This window comes from Convolutriloba macropyga, chromosome 2, assembly GCF_964194025.1.
Source record: "Convolutriloba macropyga chromosome 2, txConMacr16.3, whole genome shotgun sequence".
NCBI lineage: Eukaryota > Metazoa > Xenacoelomorpha > Acoela > Convolutidae > Convolutriloba > Convolutriloba macropyga.
In genome coordinates, this window is record NC_134469.1 from 66,470,849 (window position 1) to 66,490,091 (window position 19,243).

General features: G+C 35.6%; 2 protein-coding genes across 2 annotated transcripts in view; one reads left to right on the forward strand and one right to left on the reverse strand.

Moving 5' to 3' along the window:
* LOC142334629 (uncharacterized) overlaps positions 1-19,243 on the reverse strand; it is a 418,890-nt gene that overhangs the window by 108,800 nt on the left and 290,847 nt on the right. The gene's annotated exons all lie outside the window — the stretch shown is intronic.
* Positions 10,472-18,864, forward strand: LOC142335411 (uncharacterized). The gene is made up of 5 exons (XM_075383887.1): positions 10,472-11,000; positions 17,394-17,534; positions 17,717-17,963; positions 18,139-18,207; positions 18,476-18,864. Exons 1-5 carry the CDS (start codon positions 10,725-10,727, stop codon positions 18,772-18,774), a joined length of 1,032 nt encoding a protein of 343 aa, XP_075240002.1. The 5' UTR covers positions 10,472-10,724; the 3' UTR covers positions 18,775-18,864.

A 19,243-nucleotide genomic window follows, 5' to 3' on the forward strand; every position in this document is an offset into this window, starting at 1 on the left:
CTCTTTTTTATTACAATTCAAAGAATTTGAATTGGAGCGTTGTCTTTTTTTAAGATCTGTTCGCACATTTTCATGATTTTTGAAGTCAAATTGGAGTAGTGATCTTGGTCACACAGAAACAGGAAATGGAGCGAAAAGGCGATTGGTTTTGCGGCGTAAAATTTTTCGCTCTAATTCTAAAGTAGAGTGAAAAAACGGTGTCTAAACAAAAAGTCGCTTTCTCGCTAGTAGTTTTTAATTGCTCTGAAACGAAACTTGTAGTAATTATATTAGTCCTGCCGGTTTTTTTGCGATTTTTCACTTGACCGATTTTTCTTCTGACGCTTTTGACTTTTGGTCCTCAAAAACGGGAAAAATAGGTAGCGCCCAGCGGGCATTAAGTGCTCTTAGAGCCTTTCAGCTCAAACTGTTTTGGAGACTTATACTTGTGATGTGAAGGGCGGTTCTTAGAGGTTGAAGACACCCCCACTGTTGACCCCCCCCCCCCCCCCCCACTATCACACCCCCCCCCCCCCCTGTGGCTACTGACGAACAACCGATCGCTAAAAACACGCAATTTTGTAATAATTATCAATTTTTTCCAAGCTTTGAAAATTTTTGTCATTTTTGAGTTTTTCAGCCCTATGAGTCAAGGAACCGCTGTAAAGTTTTATTAAAGGTTACTGCATAGTTTCTAGTGGTAGTGGAATGCTTTCAGCTTTTTAACATTACGTATATTAGCATTTTTTTGAAAAAACATGCAAATTTTTTTCGCATTTTTTTTTTCATTAATCAAGTCTTTCCAGACTCAGGGGCCAGAAAACGTCCTTATCGGTTTGATAATAAGTTACTGAAAAATTTTTATTTGCCACGGAATAGCTTTCAATTTTTTAATATGACAAACTTTAGCAATTGTTTTGATAAAACTTGCTTTTTTTTAAGTTTTTTGGAAATTTTTGTCAATTTTTAGGGTTCTCGAGCCTCATTAGCCGAGGAACCTCCTCTAGGGTTTGACAATAGGTAAGCGTATAGTTTTTGGTTATGATGAAATGTTTTTAGAGATTTCAACACCACGAATTTTATCATTTTTTTATACAAAATTTGGAATTTTTTGACATTTTTTGTCATTATTCAGGTTTTTCAGCCTAACAGAAAACCTCCGTTAGGGTTTGATAATAAGTCAGTGGAAAATTTTTTGGCCATGGATTAGTTTTCTACTTTTATTATTACAAATATAAGCAGTTTTTTATGCAACTTGCCATTTTTTTTCAAGTTTTAAAATTTTGTCCTTCTTTAGGTTTTTGGAGCCCCAAATAACCTCCTCTAAGGTTTGATCTTTGATTATTTCATAATTTCTAGATGTAATGGAATGTTTTTCTATTTTTTAATGTCAGCAATTTATAAAAAATTATTTGCATATTTTATAAGTTTTAATCTTTTAAATTTTTCATCATTTTTTCCGACACCAGGGTCCTAGGGACCTCCTCCAAGGCATGATGATAAGCTGTCGCATAGTTTCTAGAGTTAATGGATGGGTTATCATCATTTTAATGACTCCAGATTTAGCAATATTATGATAAAAAAAATTTTTTTCAAACTTTCCGAAAATTATTATGTTCCAAATTTATGGATCTTTATGACTCAGTGAAGCTGTTTAGTGCTTGAAATAGGGATACCGGATAGTCTCTTGAGACATTGAAATGGTTTTGAGGATTTTAATATTTTGAGTTTTGGCAAGATTTTGTTAAAATTTGCTATTGTTTTTAAAATTTTTGAATATTTTTGTCTTTTTCTGAGTTTAACGATCGTTACTGGCCGCCGAAGCTTTTCAACTCTTGCAGATGGGTTACTTGACATAACCCTAGAGACAAAAATTAATTTTTAACATTTTCACTGCAAAATCTGGAAGCTTTTCTTTTAAATTTTGCAATATTTTGCAATTTTTTAAGATATCGTTTTATTTGATTTATTTACTATCAAGGCTAAAACTAAAAATTGCAGAGTCGAATCAAGCTACAGCTAGCCTCACTAAACCGTGGCTAGCTACTGACGAAGACAACGGCTCGCCGGTCGTTTCAGAGCAATTCGCCCGACACTAGTCGGTTATGTTTTTGTCCTTATGCGGCAATTTCACTTTGATTTTACTGCTTTTTCGATTTCTTGGATAGGTTTTTTAATGGTTTTCGCAATCAATTGTTTGAGCCAATTTTCCATATCTCGTTAGTAGTTTTTTTGTTCATGTGGCATTTTGACATTGATTTTCTGTTTTTTTAATTTTTCCGATCTGATTTTTCATGAAATGATTCTCCCAATTCAGTCATAGTCCGTTCTATGTCTAGTTTCTGTTTAGTCAATAAGAAGGCTTTGAATTGTATGTCAGGACTTGTCCTGCTTTTTATTACAATTCAAAGAATTTGAATTGTATTGGGGCGCTGTCTTTTTTTTAAGATCTGTTCACACATTATCATGATTTTTGAAGTCAAATTGGAGTAGTGATTTTGGTCACGCCGAAACAGGAAATGGAGCGAAAAAGCGAGTGGTTTTGCGGCGTGAATTTTTTTCGCTCTAATTTTAAAGTAGAGTGCGAAAATGGTGTTTGAACAAAAATTCGGATTCTCGGTAGTGGTTTTCACTCTGATTTTTACTGTTTTTTCGATTTTTTGGATCGGATTTTTTTCTAACTGGTTTTCCCAATCCATTCACAGCTCATTCTAGGCCTAAATTTTTGTTTGAAATAAATTTTCATTCCTCGCTAGTGGTTTTTTTGTTCTCATGCGGCACTTTGACATTGTTTTTTGTTTTTTTTTTCTTATTTTTTGATCTGATTTTTTTAAAAATAGTTTTCTCAATTCACTCATAGTCCATTCTAGGTCTAGTTTTTCTGTTTAGTCAATGAAAATTCTTTGAATTGTACTTCAGGACTTGTCCTGCTATGTTTTAATTCGCTTTACCTTTTGATCACGTTTTACATAAGTCACGATTTACACGCTTGACTTCTGACTTACTTCACTCACTGTTTCAACTGAATGGATTTTAAAGAAATGGAATAGACATATAAAGCGCCGTCATTAAAGCATAAGGTTATCAAAGTTCATTAAAGTGATTACTAGTTGGCGTTAGTGTTATGCTTAATAGCCCTCAGCTTAGAAGCTGAATTAAATGTAGTTCGCAGAATACGCAGAATTTACACACCAAATAACACTTGACGCTCAGAAAAATTCTGTCAATTTCTTATCTCTTAATTTTTTTCTGTTTCTCCGAATGTGTGTCAAGTGAGTTCAACGGCGAATTTTTGCCGGTAATTTGCCAGCTATGTTTATTTTGGCTGCTAATTGGCATGTTTGTTGTCTCTATGCAACGTCTTTTGATCAAAGATATGTTTCTATTTTTGATTAGTTTCCAAAGAAGATAATTGCAATTATACTGTTGGTTTTCTTGCTGATCTGATGGGCATAACGAAAGATTAAAATAAGTGGAATTTGCCGGTTTTGATGCCCTTTAGATATAACGTAGAGGTAGCCCATGAATTGATTGGTTGCGGCCTAGAAAATAATCAGAAAAATTTGATTAATAGTGCTATTCTATTCAATAGTTGACACGAATGGTTCGAGACGTTTGGATTCGCGGTATCGAACGGATTACATTTTTTGTTGAACTGATTTTTCGTCTCACTTTGAATGATTTTTTTTCACGCTTCAAATGTAGCTCTTCGTTCCATATGGGGTGTTATCTGGTGACCTAATGTGGTTCTGTGCAGTGTGGTCAATTTGGGTTGATAGTTTTTGAGGCCCATTGAATCTTTCATGGAGATTTTCTTGCTCAAGCAAGTTCGTTCGTAACTTTCGAAAATTGACTTCTGCTTGTAGACATTGGATTTTAAAAGTAGCTTAGTTACTTGTATGGCAGTGAACACAATTTGTACTGATCTCAGAACGCTTTTAAAGTTAGAATTAATATAGAGGGATGTTGTAAGTAGGTATACCATGGTTATAATTAAGGAATTGTGAAATGACCATTTACACGAAATCCGGCTTGCTAGAACAGCAGGTTTTGAATTTAATTTAAAAATTAGTCATGTTGAACGAGTAAAATAAATGGAATTTGCCAGTTTTGATGTACCTCTGATTTAAAGTAGATGTAGCCGATGAATTAATTGGTTGCGGCCTAGAAAATAATCAGGGAAATTTGATAAATAGTGCTATTTTATTCAATGGTTAACGCGAATTGTTCGAGACATTTGGATTCGCGATATCCAAGGGATTAATTTTTTCGTTGAACTGATTCCTTGTCTCACTTTGAGTCATTTTTTCACGCTTCAAATGTAGCTCTTCCTTCGATATATGGTGTTATCTGGTGACCTAATGTTGTTGTTGTTGTAGTAGCTCTTCGTCAATCTTTGATGGCTTTTTGAGTTTCTTCTTTCAAACTTTACGAACGGTGGGATGCTTGGTTGGTTCTTTCTTCCTTGGTTACTCGTTTACGAATGGTCAATGTGCCACATAAGCCATCTTCCCAGCTGAGAACTCCATGGGCGGCACGTCTGGAGGTGGGCAAGAGACCTCATAATATTTCTCAGTTTTGTATGCGGAGAACTGAGGTAAGCCCCTAATGTGCCTACTTGCTGCTGTGGTTTCAGGCAGTATTTCGGTTGATGACCTCTCCACAGATGTTTCAGATGGTGTGGTCTGTGTGCTATCTTCAGTTGCCAGGTTCAGGAATTCTGCTACTTTCTTCGGGTTTCTCCAGAGGTCTTCTATAGTTAACTCGGTCGGATTGCTGCTACTTTCGAACAAATGGTGCACTGTGTGCTCTTCAACTCTACAATCTGGACAAGTGCTTGAAACATTTTCTTCGATCCGTGCCATGTTACTATTGAGTGAAGGACTGTAATCAGATCTCAATTAAGCAAGGCGGGTTCCTGTAGCTCTTTGTTTCCTTCTTCGTTTACCATTGGAGTTCTAGAACCAAGAACTTTGCTGAAGTGAATAACTGTGGTTACTGTTTCTTTATGATTTTCCCGGCGGAGACTTTCTTCTTCTTTCTTCAGCGTTACTTTCTTCCCGATTAACTCCTTTAATTACAAGTTGAACAGAAAGTTCTGAGGTTAATTTACAAGTTGAACAGAAAAGGTCAAAAACTCATTATGATTGGAAACGAATGAATTCAAAGTCATTAAAGCGTTTAGACGTCAGTTGAAAGCATCAAGACATTAATTTATGTCTCGAAACATATTTAATATTGCATAAAAATTGTCAAAACCATTAAAAATACAGGACACTGAACAAGAACTACAAATATGGGCACATATTAAAAAGTAACAAAAATATGAAAATTTGTAGTATCAACGACATAAAACATTTAGCAAAAACAAACTCAAAAAAATATGTATCAGGAGGCAAATAATTTTACAGATACAGTGTTGAAGCCATAAAACCATAAGATTTTCACTAATATTAAATATATATATATATATATATATATATATATATATATATAAAATCATGGGGACTCATTTGCACCTAAAAATCTGGCCTTGGTTCGAAATCGTCCTGGAGGGTAAAATTTAAAAAAACGGCAGAAGTTTTTTTAAAAGGACATCGCAACACAATCCAAATATTTTTTTGGTTTGTTAAAATCTACAATTGGACCGGAACCAGGATGGATATCGCTGCGTGACTATAAAAATCAAGTAACTGTTCCAAATGTTAGGTAAATAGATAATTTGACAAAAAGGGTTCAATATAAAATGTTATGATTTTTGATAATTATTGAGTTTAACTAGCGAGAAGATCAACTAGCCTTCTTAGCAGTGAGAAGATTGTATCTACAGTTTCTAGGTTTTTCTTCCGGAAAATTTGAACAAACTGCGTAAAAGAAGCATATTTGAATTTCGAAGTGAATTTTGAGAAAATTTAGCTAGAGGTAAAAACAATAACATAGAGGTATAAACCAATAACATATTTTTTCTAGACTTGACAAAAACTAGTAAAAATGCAAGCGTGAAGAAAAACAACGGAGATCATTCGAATGTTCACAAAATTTTTACCTCCATAAGTGCTTGGAATGAAATTCAAAAACTTTTAGTTTTGTATTCTACGCGAGACGGGCTTTCTATTGATACCACTGACAACTCTCTGCGAGGAATATATCGATCAATCAAAATTGACTGAACAGCAACGACCCAAGTGAGCATATAGTTCCTACCCGCCAAAGTAAGTCGGAACTGATACTTGCCACTTGAGGTTAAGCAAGATCAAAGCTTAGCAAAAGCTTTTGCTCGAAGTTTGGCTATCTTTCCACGTTTTTTCTAGGAAATCAGGAACCCGAGAGACAGGACTTGTTTGGAATGTGACTCGTTGGATTATTTAGAGTACTTCAATTTGAGAACTTTTAGAGTTTTGAATTTTTTGAGAAGTTTTTGTGAACTTGTTTGAGATTTTTTTGCCAAGAAACCTTGACATATTAACAATTTTTGAATGGGTTATCCCTGAAACTAGGACAAAATCCAAATGCATTTCTAATTGAGCATTATGTAGCAATTAGACTGCGAGTTGTTTTGGACTTGAATTTTGGGAATGTTAACAGAGTGGATATTCAAATTTGAACTGGATATACTATCAAGTGTTTTTTAAGGTATTGATTGATTATCCCAGAGTGAGTAACTGATGCATTCAGATAAAAAAAGAGCTGGAAAGATTTCTACTTCTCCTCTTAATGTGATCGTATTTAATAGGCCCTCTTCAAACGCATTAAAGGATTGTTTGGGATTTCGTCAGATTCAGCCAGAAGTGCCTCTTGTTGTTGTTGTTGTTGTTGTTGTTGTTGTTTTTGTTGTTGTTGTTGTTGTTGTTTTTGTTGTTGTTGTTGTTGTTTTTGTTGTTGTTGTTATTATTATTATCTCTTCGAGTGATCGCCAAAGGAAAAGAAAGAATTTGGCATATATGTTATCTTTGAACGACTGTTGTTCAGTAGAACTTAAAAGTTTAATATCATTGAAACTCAATTAATTGCTCCCGTGCTCCCTAACGAAGTGTGAGGCAATTCTAGTAAATGTGCGTCTTTTATTGCAAAATTTTTCCTTGGCCGTTTGCTTCTTTCGATGCACTTCTCGAGTGAATATTTCACGCTTGACTTTTCTGAGCGATTTTAATTGCAAGCATTCAGAAATTAAGTCTTTTGCTAAATTAAAACTGATTGTGAGAAGGGCGGTCATAGCCTGTGTAGCTTCGGGGACTGTCCACGACTCCAGTTCTGTAGGTCGCGGATTTGAGGCCCTACCTCGTCGGAACTTTTTGTATCATAAAGGTTTCTCTAGCATATACCTCCTAAATTCATTGTCTGGCCAGTCGTTCGTGACCAATCGTCAGACGATAGTCGGTTTGTTTTATTTTTCTAGTTTTGTTTTTATTTTTCGAGACTCTAATGATGATCAATTGAACTATTGTCGTCCAACGTCGTGTGTTGTAGCAATAACGAGAGATCATGGAATTAGAAACGTGTCAGATCGCGTTGATGACGACTGATGTGCAAAAAAATGTAACTTGACCGAAAGACGTCTTGTTTAAGCAATACCACATCACGTTTTTATGTGAGTTCTTCGATGCTTATTGGTTACATATTCACAACAAATTTAATTTAAATGAGTAATAAGAGACCTTGAGGTAATCGAGAGGGAAGTCAATGCTTCAGTGGAGCAGTTGGTTCCGGGTTAGAGAAGTCGGTCAGGTCAGTGTTAAAGCACTTGGGAAATTTTGAACCAGTTAAAAGTTGGGAAATTTTGAACCAGTTAAAAGTTAGCTGTAGAAAGTGACTCTGCAAATTTGAGAAGTGATGCTGACTATGCTAGTCAGAACTTTTTTTTACGTTTTCTAAATTTATCCAATTTTATGTACATTCTATATTTTAGATTGTTACGTGCTATTTAACAACAAGTGTAATTCGGGGGGGGGATAAATCCATTTTTTCGTCCAACTATTTACTTTTGTCCCGCTTGAGTTCTTAATTTTTGCGTGATCTAAATTGCTCTCATGCAGAGCTATAAGCAGCTTAATCGAATTGGCCTCACTTAAAAAAAATGCCAAACTGGTCAATTTTGTCAATTGAATTATTCGTAGAAGTCTGAAAATAAGCTCTAAAACCAGCTCTTTTTAGCCCCCTATTAAATTCATAACCACACTAACGCGGCTGCCGTTTGAGAGCAATTTCTCCAATGTCAGTCAGCTCTGTTAGGAAATTGTTGGAGGGATTTCGAACGAGATTCTAGTATTTGGTAGAGTGATAGCTTGAAATTAATTGGAAGTCAGTTAATTGGAACGATTAGCTGATTTCAGTAAGACTGCTCTCGACGAAGTGTGAGGCAATTATTGTAAACGCGTGTGTCGAAAGAGTGCAATTGCCGTGGGAACTTATTTTTTTTCTGAGCGAGAGGTTTTTTTTGATCATGCGCAGTGTTCATTGACTGACCCTTCGACTTTGAAAATGTTGAGAGAATGGCACATATAAATAACCGTTTTTAGCCGTTTTTTCGTCCATTTGGTTCAATTGTTTAAGCGAGTTTTTTTTGTATTTTAGGTTTAGTTCTATGAAAAATTTTTTTTCGTTCACCGCGAAGGATTTAAGGGTCGTGTTAATTGTATTTAATCTCTTTCGTTGAGTCTTTGATGTTTACTGAAAGTTTTTTTCAAATTGGCAGTTTAATATTGACAAATTTTAGCGCAAAATTTTTTAATGTTTCGAATCTTCAAAAACCTCTCTCACTATTTGTTTATTTAGACAGGATGATGGCCATGTAATATTATACTTGTATTCGCTATACTTGTATTCGCTCTGCTTTTATCAGTTGATATCAAATTATTGATTTTAGCACTTCTTGGATTCTTGGTTCAGTTATACCTATACTTGTATTCGCTCTGCTTTTATCAGTTGATAGCAAATTATTGATTTTAGCACTTCTTGGATTCTTGGTTCAGTTTTTTCGGTTTGCATTTCATTCTATATAATATAATGCACCACAGAGATTGCTGATGCTGAAATTACTTCCGAAAGTAGCGACTTCTGCAACTATTCATGGCGCTAGGTTTTGGCAGTGAACAATCTTTTGCCTTTGAATCTTTTTCTTTTTCCTATGTCGGTTTCATGATTAATTTAAATTTTCCAATTTAAATTTTTGAATTCATAATTTCTGGTAGCTCAAACAAGATAGAAGTAAGTTAGTATTTAAAATTGCAATGTTGCTTGTGGAAAAATTTTACGCTTTTTCTCGAGTCATGATTTTTAGTTTTTAGAATTTAGTCCAGTTTCAAAGCATATAAGCTGACTCAGTTTTAAGACAATTATCTGGAGTTGTTGGATGACAATTTTTAGGCCTGTATTTTTTGAGCCTCTCAGTATTTGTTCATCCTAAGAATTTTGACCACTTTTTAACGTCAGCTGATATGTTCATTATAATGCAAAATTTTGAACAATTACTATTTTACCAGGAGTTCTTTCTGTCAAATTTATGTCTCAGAGTTTTGTTGCTTTGTTTGCATGAATTCTGAATATGTCGTATTTGTTTTTGTGTTGTCTAGTTTCAATAATGTCAATGCTCAAATCTTTCTCGTTTTATTATGTGTGTAGTTCTTTACCAAATGTTTTAATCAAATCTAGTGTGGTAAAGAATAAATGTATAAATACAAAAGATAATTTTCCACTCTGCAGCTACGTTTTTTGTAATGTTCCGACGCTTTGAGTCGCTTCCGCAGTTCTTATGGCTATGTTTTTTGTGAGACATTTCTGTTCAAACGTTTTTGCGCTTTTGTTTAAGAACAATCTTCTCTCTCAAGTTTCTGATTTTTTGCGTGATCTCAATTGCTTTCATTCCGAAGAAAGTTTGTGGTTAACATAAAGGCGATTTTTTCGATGAAGTTCCAAAGAATATATAGCCTAGTAATTAAGTAGTCAGACTTTTTTCCTGGAGGTTGCGGGTACGAACACCTATGGGATCGGGATTTTTCCACCATAAAAAAACCTCAATGCAACACCCCCTCTATAAATTGAATTGCCCGCCTGTCGTTCGGCAGCAATTCGTCCGACGTTAGTCGGTTTATGTTTTGTATTCTGTCAGTTACTTTTATTGTTTTAGTACGCAGAAGGAGCGTCTTTTGGGTCTACGGTAGAGGAATCGCCAAAGAGGGCGGGCGGCCCCAGAAAGAATCCGTCAATAGACAAAAATGAAAATTGACAAGTTTTGAAAATGTGATCTTGGGGTTCAAGAAAATTTGATAAGGTTGCCGCTGCAAGTATCTTGAATTCTGTAATTCACTTTTCTCAGCCGTTTTTGGCATATTTTGTAAGTGTAACCGGTATTTCGTGCTGCCTAACAAACTTTAATCAGACTAACTCGAGAATTGCCTATACTTGCTTTCAAGTCAGGCTCAGCTATACTTTGTGCTGTGCTGCCTGAGCAACTATCATATCTAGATCATTGTATTCTACTGTTAAGGAATTTTAACTAGTTTCAGTTTTGCAATGAGCCATTTTGTACTATAGCATAGCTTTTGACTAAAATTATGCCGAGAGTGACTTAGTATTACATTGAATCGACATGACAACTGTTTAACTGCTGAATTACGTCATTGTAGATTCGAAGAAGTGCCTTACGAATATATTTATTCTCTTGCCTCCAAACTGTCATCACATTGCTTTAGATCAGCATTATTTCGATCTCGCATTCAGCATTCAAATCGAATCATCATATCATCAAAATGAAGCCTCAGCATTTGGATTTAATGAACGAGTTTAACCAGAAACATGTTAGTTGGAACTCCAAGTTGACCAAGATCGTCTCAGGAAACATTCTGTTGGTGTGTCCGCCTGAAATGTTCGACTCTCTGGGAAGGTTTCTTCTAACGGAGAGAAGCAGCTGGAAATCGAGTGTGCGAGAAGACACTGGAGGAGAGGAGTTTTATGCATACGAGCCCTACACTCCATTCTCAAAATACGCAACTCTCAAGAAACAGACGGGAGATTTATGCACCAAGGTACCAATAATTAGATCGAGATATGTAAGAGATATAAATGTTAATGGCAAGTGCGATAAAAGACGTTAACAGTTACTACACCTGGAGTGAAACACTTTTTATTATATAGGGAGAAATATACTGAATTATATGCCGGGAAAACAACGAAGGCAAATGTGAATGTTGGACAGTGACTTTTTGAGGGCATCCCATACTAAATTACGGGGTAACAAATTTAAGAGCATTATAAGGGAAGTTTCACTACAACGAAGTCTTGCTTTTTGGAGAACATTTTCGAGCATTTTGTGTCGTTTCAGCTTGAATTTTGATCAAATTTTTTGCTTATTTCTTAACTTAATTCTTATTTCCATCGTTTCAGGTAGCAATTTTTGGCGGGTATCTTAGAATAACAGTTTTTTTTTATTTTCCCAGACTGTCGCTATCTAGGATTCAAAAATATAATCTGTTTTTGAGAAAAAAACTGTGATAAATTTGTTGACCGTTTGCCAATTTAATCATATTTTTGAGCTTTTGTTACCAATTTTTCTGTTACTTTTGAAATTTTTCAGATTTTTAGGAAATAAGTACCAAAATGCGTGAGATCTGTCATGTTTAGTAATTTTTTTTAATTTTTGAGATTTGCGTAAAAATTAGGCAGACAAATAACAAAACGGAAAGGCGACCAAAAATTACGTTCAGTTTGTTTTTTTTGTTCAATGTTATTTTTTGATCAAGTAAAAAACGAAAAAACTTGAAGTGTTGGACGTAGTTTTAGCTATTTAGCTGGCTGCTAAGCTCATTATTCTGTTAAGCTAACTTGAATCCTATTGTTTCTTAAAGGATCGGCTCGCACCTTTTAAAAAATTTAGAAGTCATTTTCAGTTTGATTTAAGCGAAGCTCGAGAAGTCAAGCTCGGTGTAAAGGTTTGAAAAGCTTCTTCGGAACTGATAAAAAAGCAGATTCTGTGGACACTTCTGTTGACATGCAGTTTTTTTTAACTCTTGTTCTGTCTTTTTTAACGGGTGGTTTCTTTATTGGTATGAAGTGTTTATCGATTCCTCATTTCAATTGTGTGAATCAGCTACTGAGATTCTGTATATGTTGTATGAACTTTTTTTGCTTCTTCTCAAAAGCCTTACTGATTTTGCCCGTCTTTTCCCTTGTTTCAAGTCATCGTATTTATTCATATTTATATTGTAGTTACCTACACGAATAGAGCTCACCGTTTACTCTCCTAGGCCGATCAGTTTGATCAACTTCAACATTATTTCCAATTGTTTTTTAATAATTAGCACTAGGGCACTAATATGGGGATTGTTGTTCGACCTATTCTGTTTCGCCCCCTCCGCCCGCGCAGCTTAGTGAACATAAATCTTTTATGACCCCCAGGCGCACGTGCTATTTTCCTACATAGTAACGTGCTATATAACAACATACAATTCGAAACTGGGGGTCATAAAAAGCATTGAAGACGAAACAGAATAGAGCCAGTTTTTTTTTATCGGCATTCGAGCTTTGGTTCCTCTGAACTGAATAATTGCCGTATTTAATAATGTGTCCTGTAATCAAGTGGTAACAAAGCAGCTGTATAGATTCTGATATTGTTAAATTGTATATCAGTTGTTTCGCTGTGTTTATCATTCGTCAAACAGATATATTTTCTTTAACCGACGTGTGCCGCTTTCTCAACTTCAAACGGTAAATTATGTTCATTTTTACATGACTACTAAATTCCTTGTTTATAACCTTTGGCCTTTGTTAACAATTTTTCTGTTTGTTTCGAAATTTTTCGCATTTTAAGAAACAAGTAGATAGATACTAGAGATCTGTCATAATTGAAAATTTTTTAATTTTTGAGATTTGCGCAAAAAATAGAAAGAGATAAAAATTTGAAAAATAATAAGGAAAACTATTTTAGTCATATCTTTGTCCAGCAGAAAAACTGACGGAAAGGCGACCGAAAATTACGTTCAGTTTGTTTTTGTTCAATGTTACTTTTTCATCAAGTAAAGAACGAAAAAACTTGAGGCGTTGGACAATGTTATCTATTTAGCTAGCTATTAAGCTCTTTATTCTGTTAAGCTAATTTGAATCCTATTTGAGCCTTTTTTTAAAGGATCGGCTTGCACCTTAAAAAATTGAAGTCATTTCCAGTGTGATTTTAGCGCTGGAGCAGTCAAGCATGAAAAGACTGTTAGGGTAAGGGTTTGAAAAGCTTCTTTGGAACTGATAAAAAAGCAGATTCTGTGGACACTTTTTGGGACAAGCAGTTTTTTTACCCTTGTTGTGTTTTTTAACGTGTGGTTTCTTCTCTATTGGTATGAAGTGTTCATCGATTCCTAATTTGAATTATGTGAATTAGCTACTGAGGCTATATATTTGTTGTTCTAACTTTATTATTTTTTACTTTTTCGCAAAAGCTTTTTGGTTTTGCTCATTGCTAGTTAACTACTTGAATAGAGCTTACCATTTACTCTCCTAGGCCGATCTATTTGATCAACTTCAACATTATTTCCCATTTTTTTTTAAAAACTACTAGGGCCCTAATATAGGGATTGTTTTTTGTTTTTTGGATCTATTCTTCCCCCCCCCCCCCCCCCCCCGGCTTAGTGAGCATAAATCTTTTATGACCCCCAGGCGTACCCCAGCCTTTTATAGACTCTGATATCGGTAAGTTGTTTTTCAGAAGTTGCTCCGCTGCGTTTATCGTTCATCAAACAGATCTGTTTACATTAACCGACCTGTGCCGCTTTCTCATTTTTTAACGTTAAATCATGATCTTTTTTACAGGACTGTTGAACTCCTTGTTTTTAAACTTTCCGCTTTGAAAGAATCGTTGCTATGGATAAAATTAGTACACCTTTGATCATTGTTTATTGGCTGGTAGTATTTATTAGCCAAAATGGATTTCACTAAAGCGAGTAATACGGAGGCAATATCTTCACTATGCAGTAATGCTTGATTTTAGAAACAAAAGACCGGGGATGTTAGTATTCTGCATTGATAAATGTTAACCAGATGAAGGAATGTAGAAAATGTGCATCGGTTGTTTTCTTTTGTTTTTGAGTTCTTTAACGCATATTTTTTTTACTAAAGTTTAAGTGTCACCAGCCAATTTGCTTTCTTTTGACTAAATTTTTGTCTCAGAGCGTCACAAAGTTGCAACGAACTTAAGCGTCGAAAGGGTTGTCAATCGTAGTTTAACCACGTTGGTAACTGCTTGAAGTGTCTTTCGCCTGGCTCCTGCTTCGTGCCATTTGTTATTCTGTCGAGGGGTTATCGACATGAATGATTTTCGTTTTCCATAATTTGTCCTTTTGACCAAAACTATGCGCTAACGCTCGTTTTCAAAAATCTAAATAAGTTTACTTTTTTGGCTTCATTAAATGTCTCCATCAGCTGTTTTCAAAGCCTGTAGGCGGTGTCTCCATGAGGCGATAATTTTGGTCATAAGGCTCCATATGCGGCTATAAGGCTCCACGAGGCGCTAATTTTGATCAGTGAGCATTTGTCTGAAATCTGTAATAATAGGGCGTAGTATGACGAAATCTTAAATTGGACCTTTTTAATATACCTTTTGTTTTGTTTTCATTTTTTGCGATATATTGATTCATATGGTTTTGTTTTCTACTTGTTATTTTGTTCAATTTGATGCAATCGAAATGCATTTGAGCACGCGTTACTTAGCAAACTCTTTGCAAAAATTGAAACAATTTTTTGACCGGCTGTAAATTTTAGCCGTAATCGAAATAAGTAGATGAACAAATAATGCGAAATTTAATTGCTTCACTGTATTGTACAGTAATGATCCATTTGAGAAACAAGGTTTATTTGCTCTGAATGGGCCGTCTGTCAAAATCTACTAAATACAAAGATAAAAGAAAACGCTTCTTTTTTGATCCATGTTGCGATGAAATTTCTACAGCCGTATTTGCTGGTATTTTGACCAAAACGAGCATTCTTTTCAACAGCACATGGTCTCAAGCCCAGTTTGCCTTGAATCGGGAGTCAATGGAATTGAACTTAACAGTTGTTAATATTCTATTAGTATATCAGTTAAAAGTTATACACAAGAGTTGTTCAGTTTTTTTGATTTAGTCAAACCTATTTTTGTTGACCTATTATTTAACGTACTTCTACAGGCCTGTTAAATGGCTTCTTTTTTCCATTGATCACAAAATTGGTGCAACGTTGAAACGAACATTCTCTTCAACAGCACATGATCTCAAGCCCCGTTTGCCTTGAATCGGGAGTCAATGGAATTGAACTTAACAGTTGTTAATATTCTATTAGTATATCAGTTAAAAGTTATACACAAGAGTTGTTCAGTTTTTTTGATTTAGTCAAACCTATTTTTGTTGACCTATTATTTAACGTACTTCTACAGGCCTGTTAAATGGCTTCTTTTTTCCATTGATCACAAAATTGGTGCAACGTTGAAACGAACATTCTCTTCAACAGCACATGATCTCAAGCCCCGTTTGCCTTGAATCGGGAGTCAATGGAATTGAACTTAACAGTTGTTAATATTCTATTAGTACATCAGTTAAAAGTTATGCACAAGAGTTGTTCAGTTTTTTTGATTTAGTCAAACCTATTTTTGTTGACCTATTATTTAACCTACGTCTGCAGGCCTGTTAAATGCCTTCTTTTTTCCACTGATTGCAAATTGGTGCACCACAGTGCACCTATTTTTGTTGACCTATTATTTAACCTACGTCTACAGGCCTGTTAAATGCCTTCTTTTTTCCATTGATCACACAATTGGTTCACTGTTGAAACAAACATTCTTTTCAACAGCACATGGTCTCAAGCCCAGTTTGCCTTGAATCGGGAGTCAATGGAATTGAACTTAACATTTGTTAATATTCTATCAGTACATCAGTTAAAAGTTATGCACACGAGTTGTTCAGTTGTTTTTGATTTAGTCAAACCTATTTTTGTTGACCTATTATTTAACCTACGTCTACAGGCCTGTTAAATGCCTTCTTTTTTCCACTGATCGCAAAATTGGTGCACCACAGTGCACCTATTTTTGTTGACCTATTATTTAACCTACGTCTACAGGCCTGTTAAATGCCTTCTTTTTTCCATTGATCACACAATTGGTGCACTGTTGAAACGAACATTCTTTTCAACAGCACATGGTCTCAAGGAAAGTTTACCTTGAATCGGGACTCAATGGAATTGAACTTCACAGTTGTTAATATTCTATTAGTACATCAGTTAAAAGTTATGCACAAGAGTTGTTCAGTTGTTTTTGATTTAGTCAAACCTATTTTTGTTGACTTATTATTTAACCTACTTCTACAGGCCTGTTAAATGCCTTCTTTTTTCCATTGATCAGAAAATTGGTGCACCATTGGTCATTTTTGTTGCGAGGTTGTAAGTTATAGCTTTAATGGAAATCATTAAGGCAAATAAGGAGGTTTCAAAACGAACAAACCTGTTTCTCAGAACTGATATTTTTGATATGTCGACAATTTTTCAAACCTAGTTAGTCTGAAAAGAGAAATTTATAAAGGTTTTTTTTCCTTCTACGCGAATACTCCGGATGTATTGGTTGGGTTTGTGATGTTCCGAGAATTGCATGGACTTCAAGTTCTCTGGCGTCATTTAGCTGTGCAATTAGTAGGGCAGCTTTTATTTCAAGTGGAGTTCGAGTTTTTTTGTATCGCACAAATGAATATGTTTAGTAAGTTACATAGCCTCAATGAAGCATGTTGAAATGGAATGTTGTTAGGCAAAAAGTTTCACTACGTCTGCGACTAGAAACTCGAACTGTACCTGACGACTTAAAATATTCCGAGTTGCTCGCTCCAAAAAGCTTGGTCCAATAATACTACTAATTTGCTGAGATTTTTCTGTGGCTACTCTTAGCTTGGAATGAGAGATTTTGTTGACATAAAGTTTAATGGCAAGAAATTATAAGACAGAAGCGCGATTTCTTTTCTGTTTTTACTCATCCAAGTCAGACTTTGTGGAACATTCACACTCATTATACGATTCGATTTGGTTACTCAAGTTGAAAATCTTCAAAGCTACGTTTTTACTGCGTGGCCTCACCATGGTGAACTACCTGGCTTGTCTTACCGGGGTTTCTGTACATTTAATTGATTGGTAAGTTTAAGCTGCTTTTTCTTTGTTGATGTCCAGTATAGTCGTCGTATAGCTAAGCTCGTGATTAGAAGGCTTTTTTCACTCTGAAACGCTATTTCTTAAAATGTTAACGATTTGACACGTGAGCTATTGATTTAACGAGGCACTATTTTAGCGAAAGCAAATCATTTCGGAAATTAGGTGAGTAAATAATCAGAGCTTTCGAAATGATAGCTATTTTTCTGTACGGATCATACTAAGCGTTATGTAGATGACCCTATGTTAAAAACTGAGCATGAATCTGATCTGGTTAGGTAATGACACTTGAGAAGGGCAAGGCAAAGCTGACACTGGCTAATGGACTGCTTCCACCCGGCATGAATGAAATTGAAGGCAGCAAGTACTCCTGGGAGGACTCGGAAATCGTGCTGAACATCTTGTGGACTTCCAAAAAGGTATCATTCATTCAATTGTCTCGTGTGCATGTCAGTGATTTTTACATATAACAACCTCGTGTAATCTGGCCTCATCTATTCGATTACCGGACCTATTTTTTAAGCCAGTAGTGTTGTTAAGAAATCTCTTGTTTACACTCAGTCAAGATGAAAGCTGGCTTTTATTTGTTAACTTGTTTCAGCCAGCAGGCACTTTCTCATCCCTAAAAAGCATGATGGGTGGAGGTGGGAGTTCAAGTGGGAGTGGGAGTGGCAGATCTGGTAGTAGCAACCCGAACGATCCCTTCTCTCAGGATGAAGTGTTCAAGTGGATCCACAGGTATGTCAATGTGGACACTTGTGAGTGCAGAGTGGACAGGTGCACTAAGGAACAGTGCAATCACAAGAAGACTCAGCCCAGGATCGAGGCTATCACCAAACAACTTACAGGTGTGTGTGTAGGCGAGAGGTGTTTTTATATGTATATGTTATAGCTACGAAACTATAGCAAGTACTTTATTGAGCTTTCTTATCTCTCACGGTCCGCACTTGTACGGCTAGTCAAAATAGAGTTCAAATATAACATCAGAATTGTGAAGCGAATAAGAATGTCCTTTTGTTTCAGAAATGGTGAAAAGTGACAAATTGTACGGTTTAGCTAAGCCCTGCCCATGCTGTAAATGCCTTGACAAATGTGAGTTCTTTCTCGTTGCTTTCTTCATTCGAACATTGGGAAACGGGAAACTGAGTAGTTTGCAAATCCATTTTCAAGAAAGGTGTTTTGAAAGCCCTTTGTGTTGCCTCTACCGACTCTGACAGTTGCATGATTGATGTCTTTGATCTGCATTTTTTTGCTCCTTTTTGGTCTGCAATGTGTAATGTCTAAATGTTTCCTGTAAATGTGTTTCCTGTAAATATTATAAATGCACATACAGGGACATTTAACATATGTGATGTTTCAGCAAATTTTACCCTGCGCCTGCAGAGTCTGAAAGCGGAGGACATGTTTGCACTACTGGAAAAGCTAGCCCTGGAATCGACTGTTTTGCCCCAGATGATCAACTTCCAATCTGAGACGAGGTTGCACGAGAAACAGATCGCTTCAGCTGGGAACCGACTCATGAACAAATGGAGAGGCGTTAAGACGGCAGTAAGCGAGCAAGCGAACTCAGTCACTGGTCAAGGGCAACAGGAGGAGTCAATCAAAGACTATGTTCCTATGCCTAGTAAGACTAGTATGCTCAAATCCATGTTCTTCTGATTGTTTGTTAAGTTGTTTAATTAAAATGCATAGAATAAGTAGATGTATACTGCAGCTAATTTACAAATTTACGTTCTTTATGTATTTCAATCGTTGTTCTCAACTATAAAACTTAAGAATAATTTTGAATTGTTGTAATTGTAGCATGGACGTGTATCATATCGCTGCTGTCCCTTTCATGACTCAAAGAACTATGACCCTATTCGAATGGGGTGCCAAAAATAAGGTGACCTGAAAGCGTCACACTGATTTTAAAAATCGCGGAAAAAGAGAGAAAACAAGATGTTTTTTTTATCTGAAACAAGTACCAAAGTATTTTTGTTACTTAAATTGAATTTATCGCTTAGCACGGCATTTATGAGCGTGACGTCACTTTTCTTGGTCTCTTAAATATTAGTTTTTGCGTATCATTAGATTTTGGTGGCAGGTGAATTTTTTGTATTCCGTAACCTTGCAATTGGTAGATTTT